The 21734-nt window shown below is 47.2% G+C and overlaps 1 protein-coding gene across 3 annotated transcripts in view; it reads left to right on the plus strand.

Moving 5' to 3' along the window:
• Window positions 1–21117, plus strand: part of HEG1 (heart development protein with EGF like domains 1) — an 88549-nt gene extending 67432 nt beyond the window's left edge. For all 3 annotated transcript variants that reach the window (XM_041756960.1, XM_041756860.1, XM_041756933.1), the window contains 3 exons: window positions 10610–10697; window positions 13255–13429; window positions 15881–21117. In XM_041756960.1, coding sequence (XP_041612894.1) covers window positions 10610–10697; window positions 13255–13429; window positions 15881–16030 — 413 coding nt within the window. In that variant the 3' untranslated portion in view covers window positions 16031–21117. The remainder of the gene's footprint in view (window positions 1–10609; window positions 10698–13254; window positions 13430–15880) is intronic.
• The last annotated feature ends 617 nt before the right edge of the window (window positions 21118–21734 follow it).

The raw sequence follows: 21734 nt of genomic DNA on the forward strand, positions 1-21734 counted from the left end.
GGATTTATGAAATCATTGGTCATTGACCATTGGAGGTTGGAGGTGGGGCTGAAATTTCCAACCCTCTGATGGCTTCCTGTGGCAACCAGCCCCATCCTCAGAGTTACTTCATTAGCATAAACTGAGGTGTGGTTGCAAGAGGCACCTTATGAATAAGAAAAGATGTCACTGTCACCTCTTTCACTCAAATTCCAAGGATTTGGGGCACCTGGGTGGCTCAGTGGTTGAGCGGCTATCTTTGACTCAGGTTATGATCCCCCTGGGTCCTGGGATTGAGTTCTGCATCAGGCTCCCTCTGGGGAGCCTGCTTCTCCCTCTGCCTGTGTCTCTGCCTCTCTCTGTGTGTCTCTGATGAATAAATAAAAATAAAATCTTTAAAAAAAGAGAGAGAAATGTCAAGGATTTTAGGAGCTCTTATGTTAAGAACCAGGAGGGAAGACCAAAGCTATACTTCTTACCGTCTCACAACATCACAGAGGTGTACTCAGTTTAACAAGAGGAGGAAGTTATCAAAGGTTAGGCTTTTAAAAAATTAAAAAGTAGTCAAAATTATTTTTATCTTTTTATTTTTTAAATTATTTTTAAATATCAGTGCTTGAAACGGTAGCTTCAGGAGCTCCTCTCCACTTGCTAGAGCGAACTCCCTGACTCATGAAACATTTAACAAAGCCAATTAGATCTTCAGACAAAACAAAAGGCAGGCTTTCACTGTTGGGTTTTCTTAAATTGGAGTAGAGTCGACACACAATGTTACATTAGCGTCAGGTGTATGACATCGTGATTTGACAAGTCCGTGCAGTATGCTGTGCTCACCACATGTGTAGCGACCACCTGTCACCATGCAGCGCTATCACACGACCACGGACTTCGTTCCCTATGCAGGACCTTTTAGTTCTTTTTTTTTTTTTTTTTTTTTAAGATTTTTGGGATCCCTGGGTGGCGCAGCGGTTTGGCGCCTGCCTTTGGCCCAGGGCGCGATCCTGGAGACCCGGGATCGAATCCCACGTCGGGCTCCCGGTGCATGGAGCCTGCTTCTCCCTCTGCCTATGTCTCTGCCTCTCTCTCTGTGTGTGTGACTATCATAAATAAAAAAAAAAAAAAAAGATTTTATTTATTCATGAGAGACACAGGCAGAGGGAGAAGCAGGCTTCCTGCGGGGAGCCCAGTGCAAAACTCGATCCCAGGACCCCGGGATCACAGCCTGAACTGAAGGCAGGTGCTCACCCACTGAGCCACCCAGGGGGCCCAGGACCTCTTATTTCTGTGACTTATTCATTCCATAACTGGAGGCTTCAGGATTTTTTTTTTTTTTTTTTTTTTGAGATTTGGCTTAATGTAAAACAGTATGGAAAGCGGTGTATGTCCTTTTCTAAAAAAAAAAAAAAAAAAAAATCACTACTTAGGCAAGCTTTTCACCTGGGTTCAGGATCTTTTAATGCTTATGTTCAGGAAGGAATCTGTGCGTCACAGGGGCTGCCTGGGATACGTACGGATTTGCCTCGTTGGCTTTCTGGTGTGCATCTCACTTCTTAACGCCAGCACTGAGCCAGCCGTAGAGCATCTGAAACGGATCCCAGGACGGAGTAGCCTGCACCCAAAAATAGAAGAAAGCCTAGAACTTTCTATGTAGAAAGAGGAGGCCGAAATCAGGCAAGACGTTCAAGATATTTGAGAGCTGTTCGCCCAATGCGAGGACACTACTGCAAAATGGTCAAGTTTTTTGAAAGCGGGGATTTTAGAGCTAAGAGCCGTGATTGCACCACAAGCCTGCACACCTTAGTCTGAAACCTTGTAAGTGTTAGAAACAGGGAGGCTCAGATGATGCCATGGAAAAGGGCTTCAGAGTAATTTGAAGGAGGGAGGAGGGCCCAAGGCACGGGAGCGTTGAATCCCAGGTGCAAGCATCCTATTGGAAGAGGAGCCCGTCAGGTGGCAGAGAGGGAGCGGACAGGTGGGAGTGCGGAGACGTGGGAGCCCCGGGGCTGAGCCAGGGAGCAGGAGGTGGGCGATGCCTGCTGCCAAGTCCTCCTGGCGCCTCCTGGTCCTGACAGGCCTCCTGTGAGCCAGTGCCTCAGACCTCCTCGAGTCAAACAGCTCCCTGAATAGGCTGTACCAGAAAAGCCTTCGATTTCTTGGTGGATGGAAGCAAGCGTGAACCGTGGAGGAAGAATGGATCTAGGGGAAAGCCCCTTAAAGGGTTGAGGGAAAGGAAGGGAGCTGCAGGGCGTTGCTCTAAGTGGCATCTAGTGATCTTTTTCAGAGTTCATCAAATACTAGGTAGTCTGCAGGTGATTTACCCCTGTATCCATCCATTGACTCTTCTCTAAGTTCCTGCGTTCCCCCCACCCCACCCTTTTTGTTTGAGTTTGTGGACTCCTGGCCCGGGCCAGGGTTTCTCTCTGATCCTGAGACTTTTCTTCCTTCCCCTTTCACCCAAATTGTCATCATCATGTCCAGCAGAGGGCAGGCTGCCGTCCGGATGGCTCTGTCCCAGCCACCTTGGGTTGGTGACTTTGGGTAGCTCCAGCATGGTGTGTTGACGTCACCGCATGATTTTGCACCTGTTTTAGTGTTGCAAGGCAGTGAATAGTGGCCGATGATAAACAGCACCTGCCCTCGGGGTTGGTTAAGGAATGGGGAACACCTGAATTTCACCCCCTCCCCGGTGATGCCGCCCTGTGCAGTCTTTTTGTCAAACAACAGGGCTCTCACCACAGTCACTTCTGTTATCGCCACCAGTGACAGTCAGTGCCTTCCCGGGGCGAGGGCTGAGGCTGTATTCTCTGCAGGCTAGAATCGCTTCTTCTCTATGCAGACTTCTTGGGGACAAAGGCCCTACCCAAGTCCCATGAGGTGGAGAGCCCAGCTCCGTTTGGCCAAGTCACAGTCTTGAGAGTCCCTCTCTCCTACATTCCTGGGAGTCATCCTGTTCCATGATATTCTGAGTTTAGGCACAAGCCATGGCCTGCCTTTCTAAAAGTTTCTGTTAGCTTTCTAGTTGCGTGCAGATTCCATTCCTCGTTCTTTCAAGCTGGAGAGGTCAGGACAAGCCCTTCTCACAAGCTCTTCGGTCTCAGGGGTAGGAGGTTGCACGGGCCCAAGTGGACTCCCGTGGGCACCTGGCAAGGCCAGCCACCTGCACCCCTGCACCCACCCTCCAGCTCACGTCTGCACCTCTCCCTGCGCTTCTTTTTATTTTCTTTCCACATCAAACGTGTCTGTTTATTGTGTCTGTTTATTCCACAGACCCAAGCAAGTTGGCCTCTACCCCTGGCTTCCCCTGGCTGCTTGCCTTTTCTCAGGCGTGCATTTCCTCCTTTGCTTGGCTTTTACATCAGCTCCCCTTGCATGTAGCACATCCTCTAGGTTTGCTTCCCCTCTTTTCTCTCTTTAGAATAATTAATGTTGTTTTCTTATAGTATAAAATAACACATACCCATTAATTTTCCTTTTTTTTAATATTTTATTTACTTATGAGAGACACACAGGGGTTGGGGTGCAGAGACACAGGCAGAGGGAGAAGCCGGCCCCATGCAGGGAGCCCGACACGGGATTCGATCCGGGGTCTCCAGGATCGTGCCCCAGGCTGAAGGAGGTGCTAAACCGCTGAGCCACCGGGGCTGCCCTAATTTTCCTTTTTATTTTTTATTTTATTTATTTTTTATTTTTTTAATTTATTTTTTTAATTTTCCTTTTTTAAACTCAAGTTAGTTAGAAATAGATATAAGTTGAAGGGGAAGAAGGAAATTGCAGTAAGTAGTCTCCTCATCCATTAAGCAGACGTGGGCGTCTTCCCCAGCCACGAAGCGGGGCCCAGGCACCAGTAGCGCCGGCTTCACCTCCACTCCAGACCTACAGAATCAGAATCTGAATTTTAACCAGACGCCTTGATTTGATCAATATGCAGATTTGTATGCATGTTAAAGTCTGAGAAGCACTGGTTTTACGTATCTTTCCAGAATATTTATGTATCTCTCTAACAGAATATACTCTTTTGTAACCTTTTAAACCTAGTGGCTGCACAATATTTTTATGTATATAATTTTATAAGGTCACTTTCCGTAACTATGAAATTCTGCTCTGCAGATGTACCATTCCCCTCTTACTACCTTTTTAATTTTTTTTTTTAATATTCTCATCTTCCAAGCCATTTTTCTATTTTGTGGTTCTTGTCACTTTGTGATTCCAGAACTCTCATAATTTTCTTAGATCACCTTTGTCTGGCTGCAGACGTTTTTATCCATCTCTCTTATTATGTTCGTAACATGCCTTTTTGTAGGGCATTCTCTCCATTCAGAGGTCCTGTGTTTCCCCCAGCACAGACCCTTCCCCACCAGACTCCTAGCATGGCCAGCAAGGATTTAGAGCCTTTTTCCCCACGTATGGTCCTCTTCCTTGGCTTCCAATGAAACTAGAATGTTCACCTTAAGGGTCTTCGACATTGTCTTCCCTCCCATCCCACCATCTGGTGGCAGGTGTATAAAGTATCTTTTAAGGATGTTTAGTCTATGGTTACGCTGGGCTTTAAAAAGATTTATACCAGTGTGTGGCAGGGGTCAGTCACTCATCATAAACATCCAAGATGACAGCGCTAAACCGCTTAGGAGGAAAAATAGATAATTGTCCAGAAGTCAGCTGCAAACCTCATTCACTTTGAAGCCAGCATCTCACGCAGTCTTGACCCACCTTGCTCAATGTCAGAATGGAAAGGAAGCAGGGCTTGGGAGAGGGGAACACTGCTCTGAATCCATCCACTTGTAGGTATGGCCTCATACAGCCTATAGATGTGAGAAAGATACATTTCAAAAGGCATAGAGAAGGAAAAATGCTGTGAACGGAGATTCTAAAGGAAAGCTGATTCAAGGGGAATGGAAAAAGATTTAAAAGACAAAATTCTAACTATGCATTACTTTATTTTTTTAAATTTTTATTTATTTATGATAGTCACAGAGAGAGAGAGAGAGCCAGAGACATAGGCAGAGGGAGAAGCAGGCTCCATGCACCGGGAGCCCGACGTGGGATTCGATCCTGGGTCTCCAGGATCGCGCGCTGGGCCAAAGGCAGGCGCCAAACCGCTGCGCCACCCAGGAATCCCAATTTTTTTTACTTTATTTTTTTTTAATTTTTATTTATGTATGATGGTAACTATGCATTACTAATGAGCTCAGTGGGGGGGGGGGGAATATGGGGAGAAATGAATGAATTTTAAAATAAAACTAATGAGGGGTTCCAGGATGGCTCAGTCCATTAAGCATCCGACTCTTGATCTCAGCTCAGGTCTTGTTCTCAAAGGGATGAGTTCAAGCAAGCCTCAAGTTGGGCTCTGTGCTGGGCATGGAGCCTACTTAAAAAAAAAAAAAAAAAAGAATAAAATTAAATTAATGTGGCCACCTAGAAAGGTCTGTTCAAGGGTTCTAAAACAAGATGTATTGATTCGTTCATTTCTGATGTGTGTTTTTCCCACACCATCAAGCAGTTAACTCACTTCTGACACTTCTGATCTACCTGAAGACAGCATCAGATCCCACAGGTTAAGGGCTCAGTCCCACAAGATTGTCTTCCTTCCTTCATCAGATGCAACTGCAAATCCGGGTGCCTATTACCTGTGCTTCTGACCAGCCGTATATAGATCAGTGGTCCCTATGATACCCAGCTGGGGTTGGATTCATTTTCTCCAGTGGCTCACAGAACTGAAAATAAATAGTTTACTTACTAGATCACTGGTTTATTATAAAAGAATGTAACTCAGGATGAACAGACAGAAGAGGTTCATAGGGCTAGGCCTGGGGGGAGAAGGGTGTGGAGCTTCCATGCTCTTTCCCAGAAAGCCATGCTCCCCAGCTCTCTACATGTTTACCCATGTGGAAGCTCTGCAAATTCTGTCCCTTTGGGTTTTTATGGAGGTTTCTTTATGTCAGCACGATTGACTAAGTCATCGGCCGTTCATGAAGTCAACCTCCAGCCTCTGTCGCTTCTCCAGAGGACAAGGGTAGGGACTGAAAGTTCTAACCCTCTAATCACCAGGTCAGTTCTCTAGGCCCCCAGCCCCCATCAGGTGCTTCCCCAAAATCACCTCATTAATATAACAAAAGACATTCCAAGAGTTTTAAGAGCTCTGTACCAGGGAGGGGGGCAAGCCCAAATATATGATTTCTCATTATAAATCACAGTAACACAGTTGGCTAAGGTCCTTCTGGAGTAAATAAGCCTCACTGGCTTAAGCAACAAAAGACAGTTTATTGGAAGGATCCTGGGGTGTGTCATGGAATTCCAGCATCAGAAGGAATAAGAATCAGGGAATTGTGGGGAACCACAGCAGCCAGAGGTTGGGGTCTGCTCTTCAGAGTACACAGTAACCTGACCCCATCTTCATCTCTCATCTTCACGCTTTGCTGTGTGTCTGTGTACAGGCTTTTCCTCCTTCCCAGACAATGTGACACTGAGTATGTGTCACTGGCTCAGCCACTTTGAAAGAAAATGGCTCATTTTTTATGAGTGCTCTCTCGTTCTCTCTCTCTCTCTCTCTTGCTCTCTTTCTCTTTACCAAATTGAGACTCCTGGGAAGGAACGGACTGATCCAGTTTGGATCCATACCAGTTAGCTGTAGCCAGGGTTGGTGCTGCACATACGAGCCCGACCCACTACAACCACCCCCGGCCAGAACCTCCACATAATGGGGGTGAATGTTCCCAGAGAGGGGTTGGCTATGCAGACAGTCTATTCCCAGTTTCCATCCCAAATGAGCATGTAAGCAAGGACCAACGTAGCTTATAGGAAAAGACCAAGGCCCACAGTGAGCTCCCCACAGCAATGACAGCAGCAGCAACCTATGACCAAATCACAAAAAGAATAAAGAAAAGATAAAGACTGTGAAATATCAACAGACGACAACGAGAAAGTAAGATTAAGAATTCCAGGTTCAGGGATCCCTGGGTGGCGCAGCGGTTTGGCGCCTGCCTTTGGCCCAGCGCGCGATCCTGGAGACCCGGGATCGAATCCCACGTCGGGCTCCCGGTGCATGGAGCCTGCTTCTCCCTCTGCCTGTGTCTCTGCCTCTCTCTCTCTCTCTCTGTGTGTGACTATCATAAATAAATAAAAATTAAAAAAAAAAAAAAAAAAGAATTCCAGGTTCATCATTCTGGAGAATCTCTTCAAACCAGAAAGTATAGGATGGACAAGCCTGGGATGACACTCCCTGCCTTCTGTCTCACCCTAATAAGAGCGCCCATAAGACTGTACACATTATAGGTGACGTTGATTTAAATGCCGTGCACTTGTGATCTTTATGTGGCCTCATAATAAATCCAAAGTCAGTCTTAAGTTCAAAAGATCACTTGTAGTTTATGAACCTACTTGATAGCAGATAAGAAGGAAAAAAAATCTCTGGGTCATCTTGTCTAGAAGCTGATTACAAGTTCCCAGTAATAAGACCTAATTGCCAAAGAGCATCAAATGTACTGTAAAAAATTATATATATGTATAAAATAAATTACACGTACGTATACGTATATACACAATTTCTAGATTGAGAGGATGTTGTTTGTGTGTGTGTGTGTGTGAGCATATGAGTAACATCTTGGAAGTATAGGAAAATGCAAAGGAGAAAATAGAAATTAGCCATAATTTCCCAAGGCGGCGTCAACTTCTGTGACCATTTTGATAGATCCCCTCCTGGCCATTTATGCTCGAGTGTGTGAGGTTTTCTGGCTTTCAGGACAGTGTGCTTCCCTCTCCTGTGCAATCAATGTCAGGTCTGCAGGCTGGTAGCACCAGGCCCCAGAAGCTCGCCAGAGATACCACCTGTCTGCCCAGCCCCAGCCCAGCCCCACAGAGTGCAATCTCTGCGGCCGGGGACCAGGCATCTGTATTTCCCTAAGCCCTCTGGGTGAGTCAAATGCACAGGAAAAGCTTGAGAAATGCTGGTCTCTACCGGTGCTACCCAAAGTGTGCCCTATGAACTGGTCCTGGATTAGGACAGGATTAATACAAAACTAGAGAGTGAGCGCGTGAGAACGTTTTTTGTTAATCGGATGTGGCGGTGACATCCAAACCTGAGACCCTTAAAAAAGAAAGCTGTATTTCATTTTGTATATTTGGTTTACAATAGGACTCTGTAAAATATGGAAAAAGGGAAATTCATGATCGTTGGTGTCTGTAGGGAAAGATGAGAATTGCAAATGACGGTGTATTTTCTGTATTTGAAAACAATACCCACGAGCACCAACAAAGAAAAACTGGTCCTTGGTTGCAGGTAGTTTGAGAAGCATTGGCCTACTCCGTCTGTGCTTCTCTTTAAACAAAACTGCTTGTTCCAGGGACGCCTGGGTGCCTCTGTTGGTTAAGCCTCTGACTCTTGATTTTGGCTCAGATCCTGATCTCAGGGTCGCGGGATCCAGCCTCTACCCCCTGACTCCCCACTGGGGCAGAGAAGGGGAGTCTGCTTCTCTCTTTCTCCCTCTCCCCCTCCCCCATACACACGCACGCATGCTCTCTCTCAGTAAATAAATAATTTTTTTTAAGATTTTTTATTTATTCATGATAGACATAGGGAGAGAGAGAGATAGGGAGAGAGAGAGGCAGAGACACAGGAAGAGGGAGAAGCAGGCTCCGTGCAGGGAGCCCGACGTGGGACTCGATCCCGGGTCTCCAGGAATCACACCCTGGGCCAAAGGCAGGTGCTAAACCGCTGAGCCACCCAGGGATCCCCAATAAATCTTTTAAAAAAAAAACCTTCCTGTTCCAAAGAGGACTCCGCCACAACTGCAGCCACTTGCAAGGGTCACTTCTAAACTGAGTGTCTGCTTGTTTTGCTGGAGGTGGGAAAATTTGAACTTGGTGTGGAGGGATAAGCAGGAGTAGACTTCAGTCTTTCAGTAGGAACAACGGAAGCCAGTGTAGAATTTTAAAGCCGAGAAATGACATGATCAGACTTGATTTTTCAAAGGAGTGGGCAAGACTGGGCACAGGCAGTGAGTTGGGAGGTGGCCGCAGTTGCCTAGTCAAGAGTTGATGGCGGTTTAGGGTGGTGTTGGTGGGGACAAAGAAGAGTCAATTAGATTCAAGAGATTTTATTAAAAGTGAAACTTGAGTACATGTGTCAGGAGGTGAGGGCGAGAGAGTTACCTCATTCCATGGCTTGGCTTTGTTTCCTGTATGTCTTAATACTGATGGTTTTTCAAGATAATCAGGTTTCTGTGCTATTTAAATAAATGACACATAAATGGTTGGATAACTTCTATTTGCTTTTATCACACAGTCTGCTTGCGGGCAGCTCTGTGCATTTACCTGTGACTTTACCTGAATACCTAGAGACCATGGTTCCATTTATAATTTACTATAGAAAATCTGATTATTGGCCCTTTTTGAAAATCCTGAGCCTTACATCCCAAGAACAAATTTTAATTATATTTCCACAACAACAACACAATCAATCTGAATACTTAGTAGACCTTATTGAAAAAACAGCATTTTGCCAGAAATACACAGGTATGAAACCAATTAGTTGAAATTGTAATATTGGTCATTATATATGACATGTGTGTGCTTATGAATGACTGCTACTATCTGGTAGTTAAATTCAATTTTAAGATCTACTATATCACCATCCGTTCAACAAACATAGAAACAATTAACACCAAAGGGTGGGAAGTAGCCAAGAAATGATTCTCTGTTTTCTCCATTGCTTTCTTGAAAAACAACTTTCCTGGTGGCATAATTTACACATAATAAACGTACCCATCTTAAGAGAGGGGGATAAAAAGTGGGAAGATTCAAATCCTAGAAGATGGAACAGTTCTTAAAACCAAACAGATTTTTTGGAAGCTTCATGCAGTCCTTTAGTTTTCTCTTTTTTTACCGTGCATTGATGCACATGACCTTGGGGCTGGTCTGCAGGTGGAATTTTGGATCCACCCCCGTTGTAGGAGTGGCTGAGAAAGGAGAAGTCGTCTTCAAACAATGTAGGCAGGAGAGGAAAATAGTTTTCCCTCTATCCTTCTAGAACTGTACCTCCCCCCCCCCCCAAAAGACAGATGGACAGGAGAGAAACAGAACAATTGTAATTACATAGCACACACGGGAGGCCCACAAAAAACATGACTCAAAGGGAGCCGATATTTGAGGCTTATGCAGGCTTTTGAGCTAAGGAAAGGGCTAGGTGCGAGGGCTGCCAAGAGCAGTGGGAAGCCACCTGGAGAAGGTGAGAGGAGGAACTGTTTGGTAAACAGAGTCTGCCCTGCCCAAACCGCAGGCTCTCAGGTGAAAAAGGTGATCTCTGGTCCTAGGTGCATGCTTGGTAAAGCCCCTTTTCTCATGTAAATCTCCCTTACACAAGGGTTACTCCTTCTGTTTATGGAGCTTCTCTGGAAGCTCCACAATTTCTCAAAAAATAATCAGTTCAAAGTTATGAGCGTGCCAAAGAGGATTATTTGGGGCAGCCTATCCTGCCATCTACCAACAGAGCAAATGCCTGAGCTAGCCTGGAGAGGAGCCCTGCCTGGGGGCTGAGGTCACCAGCTGGGTGCTGGGGGAGGGGGACTATTCTTTTGTATTCATTTATTTATTCATCACCTCTTACTTGTCCACTTTTCTCCTTTTTAAACCTGTTTAGCCTATCAGCTGATCACCGTGGTGATCGCAGCAGCAGGAGGAGGGCTTCTACTTATTCTGGGCATCGCACTGATTGTCACCTGCTGCCGGTGAGTGCAATGTGCCCAGGGTTCACATTCTGATTCTCTTGGCCTCTGCTAAGCAAGGGTCTGTGTTTACTCTTTTAGAGAATGTTTGGGGTTGTTTACAGTATGAAATCATCCTGTATGACTGAACCATTAAAAAAAAGAGAGAGAGAAAGGGAAATTCATGATAGATAGTGGCATCGAGAAAGGACAGCAAATGGGACTCTGTTTCCTTTTTTTTTTTTTTTTTAATTTTTATTTATTTATGATAGTCACAGAGAGATAGAGAGAGAGGCAGAGACACAGGCAGAGGGAGAAGCAGGCTCCATGCACTGGGAGCCCGACGTGGGATTCGATCCCGGGTCTCCAGGATCGCGCCCTGGGCCAAAGGCAGGCGCCAAACCACTGCGCCACCCAGGGATCCCGGGACTCTGTTTCCTTTACTGAAAAAAGAACATCCCAAAGTACAAGCAACAAAAAAAGTGCTAGATTGGACATCATCAAAATGAAAAACTCCTGTGCTTCAAAGAACCCTATCAAGAAAGTGAAAACACAACCCAGGGAACAGGAGAAAGTATTTGAAAACCATGCCTTTAATAAGAGACTTTGTCTGGAATATATAAAGAACGCTTACAACTCGATCATAAAAAAAGCAACCTCATTTAAAAGTGGGCAAAGAACTTGAATAGGCATTTCATGAAAGGAGAAGAATAAAGGACCAGGAGGCACGTGAAAGGATGCTCCGCGTAGTTAGCCATCAGGGAAATGCAAACAGAATTGAATCAATGATGGGATGTGAGATGCCACTTACACCCAAGACTCAAGACTCGGGTGCCCAGGGCTGGTGGGTGGGGATGGGAATTGGGGAGTAATGGCTAAGGGGTAAGAGGTTCCTTTTTAGGTTGACAAAACTGTTGTAAAAATGGACTGTGATGGTGGTTGCACACGTCTGAATATACGGAAACGTACTTTAAATGGGCAAATTTAGAAACAAAGGTGAAGGGGTTAGCTGAGCTACCTGGCAGTAAACAAGCTGCAGAATGCTCATGGGGTGGCTCTGGGCTTCTTGGAAGCCGGTGCAACTGGGTTTCTACCGGAAGAGGAAGAGAAAAAAGACACCCGTCCCCTTTCTCCGGTGATTATCTGGTCAGATAAGGGACAATTATGACTTTTGATTTAGATGATTATAAATGGCAGGAATTTTTCTGATGTAACAGATGGAGGGAACCTACCAAAATAGCAAGTTATCTCTTTGGCCATTGATAGGAAGGGCGTCCGTCGTCCGTCATAAGATACCTTTCACCTCCCGTAAGGCCACAGAGAGCAATTTGCCCTAACTGCCCATCTGGGAATGCGGACTTCGTGGTACTGCTTTTGCCTGTCGTTTGCAGAGTTGCCACCAAATCGTCAAAGACAAACTATGAGTGGAAACAAAATCCTGGGTATGAGACTAGGAACTAGAGGGATTAAACCTCAAGGGGACGTAAGCCTCCTAGTTGCCAAGTGTCCGATAACCAGGTAGTGTGAGGGCCTGGAGAAGGAGCCCGTGACTGTGGGCTTCACCGGGAAGGTAGTCGTGAATTAGCAAGTCATTGTTTGAGACCGGATGCCCCACCCGCCTGGGAGCAGCACAGTGGCAGGTCTGTTCTTGAACTCACAAGAAGGGCCAACGCCTAAGCCACATGCTGGACATTTGGTTTTATGACCCTTAGTCATTTTGTGCCTTTCCAGAAAGATTATTTATAGGAAAGTGAGGTAAGAAGGAAGAAACTTCAGATTGTCTTACCCAGGGCAGATATAACTAAAAACAACTGATCCTAGGCCCATCCCATAGAAAAACCACACATATTTCAACCATCTCCTGCTAGTGAACCCTCGCAGATAGCGAGCTTGTCCTGGGCTTTCCCTGACCTGCTGAATGCTGAAATAAGAATATATACGTGGGTACTATAAACAGGTGGAAATTTTTGCAAATGAAACAGCCTGGTTTTATGGTCTGTGAAGTTGCTTCACATGGCTGGCGAGGCAGGAGGCCTGAACTCTAATCCCAGCTTGGCTAGCAGCAAAATGTGACCTGGGCAGCAAATCTCATCTTTTTTGCAAAGCCAGAGCTGTCCCATCCCCAGAGCTCCTCTTTTAGTAAATCTTGGGGAGACCTACAAGTTTCCACGTACGTTCTGATGCTCAAGCAGGTTTAGAACCATTGGGTTCAAGAATCCTAAAGGCCCTCTGGCTCCAGCGTTCTGGGGATTTATGACTCTCATTTCCCTGGCTGTCCCCACGATGCAGCGACCTCTGTCCCCTGGAAAAGACTGCTTCACTATGGCTGTGTTTATCCTGTCAATGGTAACCTGGCCCTTCCAGCCAGAAGATTTTTTTTTTTTTTTTGCATTTAATTGCATTTTTACTTGTTTTAGGCTAAATATAACAAGAATACCGTTTTCCAGCGGGTGTTTACAAAAGAATGCAATGGCAGCTTTCTGTCTAATTTACCTTCTAAAATAATAAAACGTGCTCTCATAGATATCATTTCTTTACAGAACTTATTCATTTAAACAGTCAACTATTTTTCGTTCCACAGAAAGAGTAAAAATGACATAAGCAAACTCATCTTCAAAAGTGGGGATTTCCAAATGTCCCCATATGCGGAGTACCCCAAAAACCCTCGCTCACAAGAATGGGGCCGAGAAGCCATTGAAATGCATGAGAACGGAAGCACCAAAAACCTCCTCCAGATGACGGATGTGTATTACTCGGTGCGTATTATCCCTGTGTCCAGGACAACCCAGCCTCCAGTTCCCCCCTGACAAGTATAGGCGTCGTGTTTTGTGGTAAAATAAAGATACTTCAGCTGGTTCGGGGTTAAAGAGAGTGCTGGCAGGAGCCACTTATTTACATAATTTAATATTTGATTTACTTACAACATATTTGCTTGGTATTTGTTAGTTTTGACATCAAGATAATGCAGGGTATTTCCACCTAGCACATTACTTTTAGAGTTGTCGCAATCACCCTTCTCGTGACCGAATTTAAGTTTTAAGAATGGAAACTGAAAGACCGAGAAGAATTTAGTGGCATTTAGCCTGCGGCCCTTGCATTTTTTTGTCTTGTCTGCCATGCTTTACCATCTGCCTGTGGTTAGGTAGTTCAATCCTGGGGGATTGGATGGGGCACCCGGGTGGCTCAGTGGTCGAGCGTCTGCCTTAGGCTCAGGTCATGATCCCAGGATCCCGGGGTCCTGGGATCCAGTCCCACATCAGGTTCCCCTGCAGGGAGCCTGCTCCTCCCTCTGCCTGTGTCTCTGCTTCTCTCTCTGTGTCCCTCATGAATAAATAAAATCTTAAAAAAAAAAAAAAGCTGGGGGATTGGAAAGAGGTGTACAGAGAACAATTCAGTGTCATCCTCAGCCAACGCTTCTCAGAGGCTCAGAAGAGTGTTCACTCAGTAGGCCTTCAGTGGTTGGCTTTGTCCATCATTTGGGATGAGGGTAGACCACCTGAAACCCTGGCTCCTGTCCCACATCGAATAACCCATGTGCAGCCCAGTTCATTCCACGTCACACGGCCCACACAAACGGGGCTTCCTGAGCTGAAAAGCCAACAGACGTCGCGACCTCTCATGGTTGTGGACCCAGTTGAGGTGGCAATAAACCTGAAACCTTGCCCCGTGGGGCCTTAATAGCACTGTGACCAAGTCCCAACTTCTCCAGTTGCTATGGGGACTAGCCCCGAGTGTTCAGACTTTGGATGGGAGGGGTTCATGCTAGGGAAGCTGTTGTTCCAATAAACCCTTTGAAAAAGAAGAACAAAAAGAAATAAGGGAAAGATAAATGTAGATGCAAACTCAGCGCTGGTTTAAGGGTTCCCCATCGATGTCTCCACACAAGTGCTTTGTCGTCTTCTCTGTCGGGGAAGCCCTTCCACTGTAACCGCAGCCAGGGGTCTGCAGGCCTCTGCTGCCCAAGCAGGGGGCTTACCCAGTGTGCCCGCGCTCTCGCACCTGGTGCTGGGCACCTCTCACCCGAGCGTGTCAAGGTCACACATGGACAGACAGACCTGTAGCGTCTGAGGACCAACCCCACTGCATTTCCATGGACTTAGCTAAAGAGTTGCCTTCAACAGATGTAATCAAGAACTTAGGGGATCCCCGGGTGGCTCAGCGGTTTAGCGCCGTCTTCGGCCCAGGGCGTGGTCCTGGAGTCCCCATCGGGCTCCCTGCATGGAGCCTGCTTCTCCTTCTGCCTGTGTCTCTGCCTCTCTCTCTCTGTGTGTCTCTCAGGAATAAATAAATAAAATCTTAAAAAAAAAAAAAAGGAACTTAAACTCCCATCTTCATTTCAGAAAGGGGCTGAGCAGTCCGCAGCAGAGCCTGTGCTTTCTGGCACGAAGCTGTCCCCTGAGTGAGAAGCTGTCCCTCACAGTGGCCTCAGGTGTCCTTTGGGCACTCCTAGGAGTCACGTTCATAATATGCTGTCTTCAGTGTCTTATTTTGGCCAGGCCAGCCTTTTCTCCCAGTGGTCCTCATGGAGGGTCTCCTCAAAGCAGCCAAGTCATTCCCTGCAAGCTGCTTTTGCACATCAGGTAGTCGTGATGCGCTTCGCTGGGACTGTGACCTTGCAAAAGTCAGCTCCCCATTCCTGGCAGGGACATGTGTTCTGCTAAATGCCAGAGAGGCTAAATGCCATCGGGCTCCACAGAAAAAGACACTTTTTTTCCTTACAGTGAAGATAATAATCAGGTAATAATCTTGATAATTATGATAATTAGCCCAGGTGTTTTCCTATGTTGGTCTAAAATTTCTGGGCCACTCTTGATAGTTTTTTAAAAATCTCCTTTTAAAGTACAAGTAAAGGAGCCTGCTTCTCCCTCTGCCTGTGTCTCTGCCTCTCTCTCTCTCTGTGTCTCTCATGAGTCAATAAATAAAATCTTTAAAACTAAATAGAATAGAATAGAATAGAATAGAATAGAATAGAATAGAATAGAATAGAATAGAAAAGGGCAAAGGTACCCCAGGCTCCACGAAGAGGGCCTGGGAGGTCCTGACCTCTAGATCAGACCCTGCTCTGCTACGTTTAGCTGCCTCCATCTAGGTTTATTAAAACGTAGCATTTTTTTCTTTCATTTTTTGTTTTCATTTTAAAAAAAAACCCATAAACTTAAATCCATGGATAATAAATTGACTTTTCCTCTTTTCTCTCTGGCCACCAGCCCACAAGTGTAAGGAATCCTGAACTTGAACGAAATGGACTGTACCCGGCCTACACTGGACTGCCGGGGTCCCGGCACTCGTGCATTTTCCCCGGACAGTATAACCCGTCTTTCATCAGTGATGAGAGCAGGAGAAGAGACTACTTCTAAGTGCCGAAGCGCCAGGGAGGGCCCACCCCTCTGAGCAAGTTGCAGGACCTCGAGGCTCAGAGGACGGTGCCCCAGGAGGGAGCGGGGCACCCTGGCTGCTGCCGGGCCTCGCGGAGCCCCCCTGGGGCGCAAGCAGACAGCGGGACAGGTGCGAGGGGCGCGGCCGCAGTGGAAGGGGCAGCCGGAGCCGCGACGCGCAACGGAGGGCTGCCCGCCGGGCACCTTCGCCCTTACTGTGAACGTGAACGTGGGCCGGTCCCGGGAGTCTCCTGGGCGCTGCAGTGCCTCCGGCCCCCGCCCGAGGGCCGCGTGTTGGCCAGGGCACAGCGTCCGGCACCTTCGCCAGGACCCAGTCTTCCCTTAGTTTGCACTTTAGTAAATTGGGTAGGGAGGCCTCTGTTTTGGGATTTTTCTCCAAGACTGTTCCAAAAAGAAGGCCTCTTTTCCTCAGACACTTCCGTAGGCCTCAATTTGGTGATTAATTTACAGCAAAATACCGGCTCTTTGGTTGTTTTCTTGCCCGGTATCTACGTGCTAACCAACAGATGATGATGATGATGATGATGATGATGATGATGATGATGAGCATACCACTAAGGCTTGGAGATGCTGCAGGTGAGCATATGGTATCTTAGTAGGGCTCTAGGTCTTTGCAGTTTCCAAGCCACCCCTCAAACTGAGGAAATGTGCGAGGCATAGCACACACTGCATTTTTTTAGCCACGGTGACACATTTATTTAAGATTGTTTTCTCCCTCCCCAGTTAAATCTCACTTTTCCTAATAAGTCTGCATCAGGGCAAAACAGGTTGCATTTGGTTTTAATTGGAGGCCTCGCGGCGCCGGGTGCAGGCCCTGGCTGGAGGGCGGCAGGCTGCGGGGCGCCCCTTGTGCCCGGGGCCCTCCCGGGGACTCCGACGTCCACGTCGAGGTGGAAGCTGCCGGCACGTGCGGCAGAACCGGCCGCCGACTGAGGGGCAGGTGCACCAGGTTCCTGAGGAGGCCCCGGGAGCTGGGACCGAGCAGCGGCCCCTGAGTCGGCTTCCCTTCCCCGGGCAGCTTTTTTGACCCTGTCTGTCCTGGATCTTGTCCACGTAGCATAGACTTTACACTGTAAACTCAGTGTAAACGTCTGACCAGCTGCCCAGAGCTGTTTGTTCATTGAAGAAATAGCTTCTTTCCTCTCGTGCAGTCCTGCCCGTCTTTATACTACTGCCCGGGTCCCGCAGACACACGATCATTTGAGTCAGCTTCGGGGGACTGAGGACCTCGGGCCAGTTAAGGAGTTGAGAGGTTGCCTTTGGGAAGGAGATGCCACATGTCTTATTTATTGTGCCTGTGATCTGGGTCGTGTGGGGGAGAGGGGGGCGTCCCTGGTGCACGGGGTCTTTAAGCGCTACTTGTGGAACTGCGATCATTCTCGTCCTGTGCTTTGGACACATGCCGGTTTGGGACAGAGAACACAGTGGCAAAAGACCGTTCCACCCTGAAGCTTGGAGCTCAGCGGCCCCCACGTTTCTGGAAGCGGTGCAGCCTTTGGGACGGTTCTGTCCTGGGCATGGGTGTTTCTTCCGAGTTCCCTTATCTCTTTAGAATGTGTCTCATCCTTACTGTTCTGTAGTCCTCATCCTAAGAGTTTTAAGTGTCAACCTCTGTGTCCCATGGTCTCCACGAGCCACCATTCCCCTGCTGCAGCAAGTACACGAATCAGGTGTGATGCCTCGTAGTCATTACCTGGGACTTCTCGCCTGAGATACACGTTCTGTTTTTGTCAGTGGTCGCCAGCCGACAGTGTCAGAGCATCACCTTTCTGAAATCTTGGGGCTTGCGTGTCGCTGGGGAAGCCAACAGCCTGTGCGCCTGCCCGTCTCCCATCTCCGGAGAGCTCCTGCCCTCTGCTCAGCCTAGCCAGCACACCCGGATCCCCTGGGAGCGGCCTGGCGTTCCTGGCTCTTGATGCCCATCCCTGCTCATCCCCAGAACCCAAAGCCGGCCCCAGCGGGAAGGGGTGGGGGGCGCTATCCCCGGGCACACTTAGCTGAAGGTGTCAGGTGACGTCACAGCTGATAAATCGTCTCCTGTGTCAGGACCAGAAGCTATAAGCTACACAAAATGAAGTGTTCTGCCTCAAAAGCCTTCTTGAGAAGAACCCCAAAGTCCAGAAAAGAGCGTCCTGTGAGTTCCAAGAATGCTTTCCTGTGAGGTTTTGTGCACACGAAGTGGATTAAGAATGTTGCTTTTCTTTTACTGTGAAAAAAGGGGGCCCCCTACAGTGTTAGGCTAAGAGGCCGTGGGGTTGGGGAGAGGCTGTGTCAAGAGCATGAGGGTCTGAGAAGGCACGACAGCAGCTTCACGTCCGCCGGGCTTCCCGCCTCCTGCAGGGCCGGCAGGGCTGGCAGCAGATGACCAGCAGGCCAGCGGCTCGGCTCCGGCACAGGTGCCAGCATCAGCCCCTGCACCTGCGATGTGTGATGCGTGATGCATGTGCACAGAAGGGCCACGGCCCCGCCTCGCTGGGGCCCCACCATAGGGAACAGGAAAGACACTTGCCTGCTCATGAGACTTAAACCTCTGGAGGGACGGGCGGGGCCCGGTGGGAGCCACGTGTCCTGGAGCAGGCCCCAGACTGCACGGGGACTCTCAGAGCAGGACAAGGGTCACCTCCAGCCTCCTGGCAGCTGAACGTTTTATTTAAACTCCCCAGGGCCCTCCTTCTCCTGTCTTTTCCTCTCTGCCCCATGAGCTGGCCCAGGGCCCGGGAGACAATTGAAGCCCCCCTGTCACAACCAGGATCTCCGGCGTCCCCACCATGACCGGGCTCTGTGCATCGTCCTCGGCCTTCCCACAGCCTGGCGAGGCGTGCATCCGAGCGTCCGTGTCTTGCCCGTGTGAACTTGCAGAGAGGATACGTATCTGCCTTAGCGAGCCAGGGTTCAAGCCCTTTGCCCAGCCTTGCCCTCCTGGGGAAGGCCTCGCCATCCAAATGCACCTTCAGTGTCAAAGAGGGCATGAGAGACGGGCTTAAATATACTAAAAAAAAAAAACAAAAAAAACAAAACCCTAATATTAGTAAGCATCACCTGAACTAATGACATGAAATGAAAAAAAAAATTTGAAAAGTCGAATCCTTTTTGAAAAAGTCTTTTGGGGTTCATCGCATGTATTTCTTGGACACGTGAGGTCATCTTTAAGAAAATAGCGGCTGGCTGTGTTTAGCAAGAGTGTACTAGTACGTGGCTTTGGGTGTACGAAGGTTGAGGTGATGGCCTGGCTTTGGGCAAGGGCAGCCGCCTTGGAGGCGCGTCTGACGGCTGCTTCGCCTGGTTCCGGCAGTAAGGCGGTGGCTCCCACGTACAGGAAGCATATTTTTGTGAACGTGATCAGAGTCGTGAACGCATTCGGTTGGGTGTCTTAAATGCTGACAAATCTTCCTCTTTTGATGAAAAATTTATTTTCAGAAGCAGCTAAGTCCTTTGGAGCCAAATTTGTTGAATGGGTAGTGAGATCAAGCTGGCTGCTTGCATTTGATGTTATAGACAAAGATGTGACCCTTAGGTTCTCGAGGGGGTCATTCTTAAGGGTGGCCCGGGCTGAAGGGCAGCATCTCTGCAGTGCAAGGGCTGGACGGCCGTCCAAGAAGATGTTTGTGAAGGATGATGGTATTTATTCAGATGTGGAAGTTCCCAGAGCAGGCACGTCTGGATCATCCCTCATGTGTGGCCTTGTGGGGTCTCCACGAAGCCCTCTTGCCCACTGGCCACGTGCCCGGGTGCCTGGTAACTCTGGGAACTTTCCCTGAAAAAGCTAAAACTGAGCATTCTAGTTGCTCCTGGCTTAGTTTAGCCTACCGCACCCCAAAGTAGGGTTCTGACTGAGAGTTCTAAGGTATTTCCCCTGATTTCAAAACTAGAGCGCTTCTTTGGAGACAGGAAGAATGCAAATTTCAATATTTCACGATTTTCTGTCTTCTTTAAAACTGCCCTTAAAGGACGCCTGGGTGGCTCAGTGGTTGAGCATCTGCCTTCGGCTCAGGTCATGATCCTGGGGTCCCGGGATCAAGTCCCACGTCGGGCTCCCTGCATGGAGCCTGCTTCTCCCTCTGCCTGTGTCTCTGCCTCCTTGTGTCTCTCATGAATAAATAAATAAAATTTTTAAAAATAAAATAAAACTGCCCTTAATATCAGAGATATTTTTTCTACATGAAGACTTGCAGGGCTTAAAAGGGACATGTCATTTCCTCCTTCTTGACAAAACATTATTCTGAGGTTCTCATGTGCGTTTTTGGAAACCGATATAGTGTCATAGAGTTGTCTTTTGAGTATGTGTTCTTTTTTTTTTTTTCTTTTCTGAAATCCCCAGAGAAGGAGACTGGTTAAAATCCTAGAAATATTAAGGTATTATATTTGTTAATTTGTTGTGCTAAAGTATCTCTTCAATAGTGTTATAATCCATCCTATTTGGTGTCAACTGCTCACAAAAAAGCCATTGAAACCGATGGGGACAATTAAGGTTTGTAAAGAGGGATCTTACACCAGCTTCTTCCCCCTGCATTTTTTTAGGGGGACATTTCAAAGGATTTTTATAGTAGATTCTGGTTTTATCATATTTTCTTTGGACACGGAATGCAGGTGCATATTTCTTGCATAGGAAGGATGGGACTGGACAGGGGTGGGATGGAACCACTCTATCTGGGAAACTCACCCAGATTTCTGTATTACTTTTGCCTATTTCTTTAAAAAAAAAAAAAAAAAAAGGTCTTTCATCATGGGTTGCTGTGAGTTTTGTTAATGTTTGTGTTGCTGGATTTATGGTTAAATGAAGCATGTAGCTGGCATATGAACTTCTTGAGTTTTCACATTGTCCTGAATTTCTTTTTGCAAACCTTTATACCTTAGCCCCTGATTGATTGTGTTAAAAACATTATGAGAATGTTATTTAAAGTTGTATTATAATTGCCACCTCCACTAATTATTCAGTACTGTAGCAGCAAAGTATTATTTGTAAGAATTTGGTTATTTTTATACTTATATCTACTTTAAGTCTGGCGTTCTAGTCAGTAAATGATGCAATAAAATGAATATCATTTTCATTGTGTGTTTTTCTCATAATAACTAGCAAATCACACCAAAGTGCAGCAGGTTTGCTGTTCATGAGTTAACAGCAGAACCGTATAGTGAGCTTCAAATCACAAATACAGGGACTGGATCATTTCTGGATCCTCAGTGCCCAGCACGGTGAGGAAATACACTCTTGATGATGGATGGATGGACAGACACATGGACCTAAATGATAAAAAAAAGCTGAATTTAGATAGAACACCTGCTTTTGTTTATTTTTCTTTCTGTGGCCTGGAGAGCGTTAGGTGACCAATTTGGATGCTCAGCATTTCCTCCTGCCTGCCCCCCACCGCCACCCCCTCTACCTCTCCACATCTCACAGGGGAAGGGGCAGTAAGCATCTCTGTACTCAGTGGCACGGGGAATCCGTCGAACTTTAAGGCAGTAGTGGGCCGTGAGCCTTACACTTCCGCCAGCCAGTGAATGTGGCTGCCTGGCTGGACCGATGTTCATTAATTATTTGCTTCCTTCAGTACCATTCCTGACAGGGATGAGTGAGCCTCTTAGCTGCTTTATGACGGAAACCTTGGTCACTGGGAGAGGCTAATCATGTCAGCTTGGTGCCTGGAGGTGACCTTCGGCACTCTAG

This window comes from Vulpes lagopus, chromosome 1 (genome assembly GCF_018345385.1).
Source record: "Vulpes lagopus strain Blue_001 chromosome 1, ASM1834538v1, whole genome shotgun sequence".
Lineage (NCBI taxonomy): Eukaryota > Metazoa > Chordata > Mammalia > Carnivora > Canidae > Vulpes > Vulpes lagopus.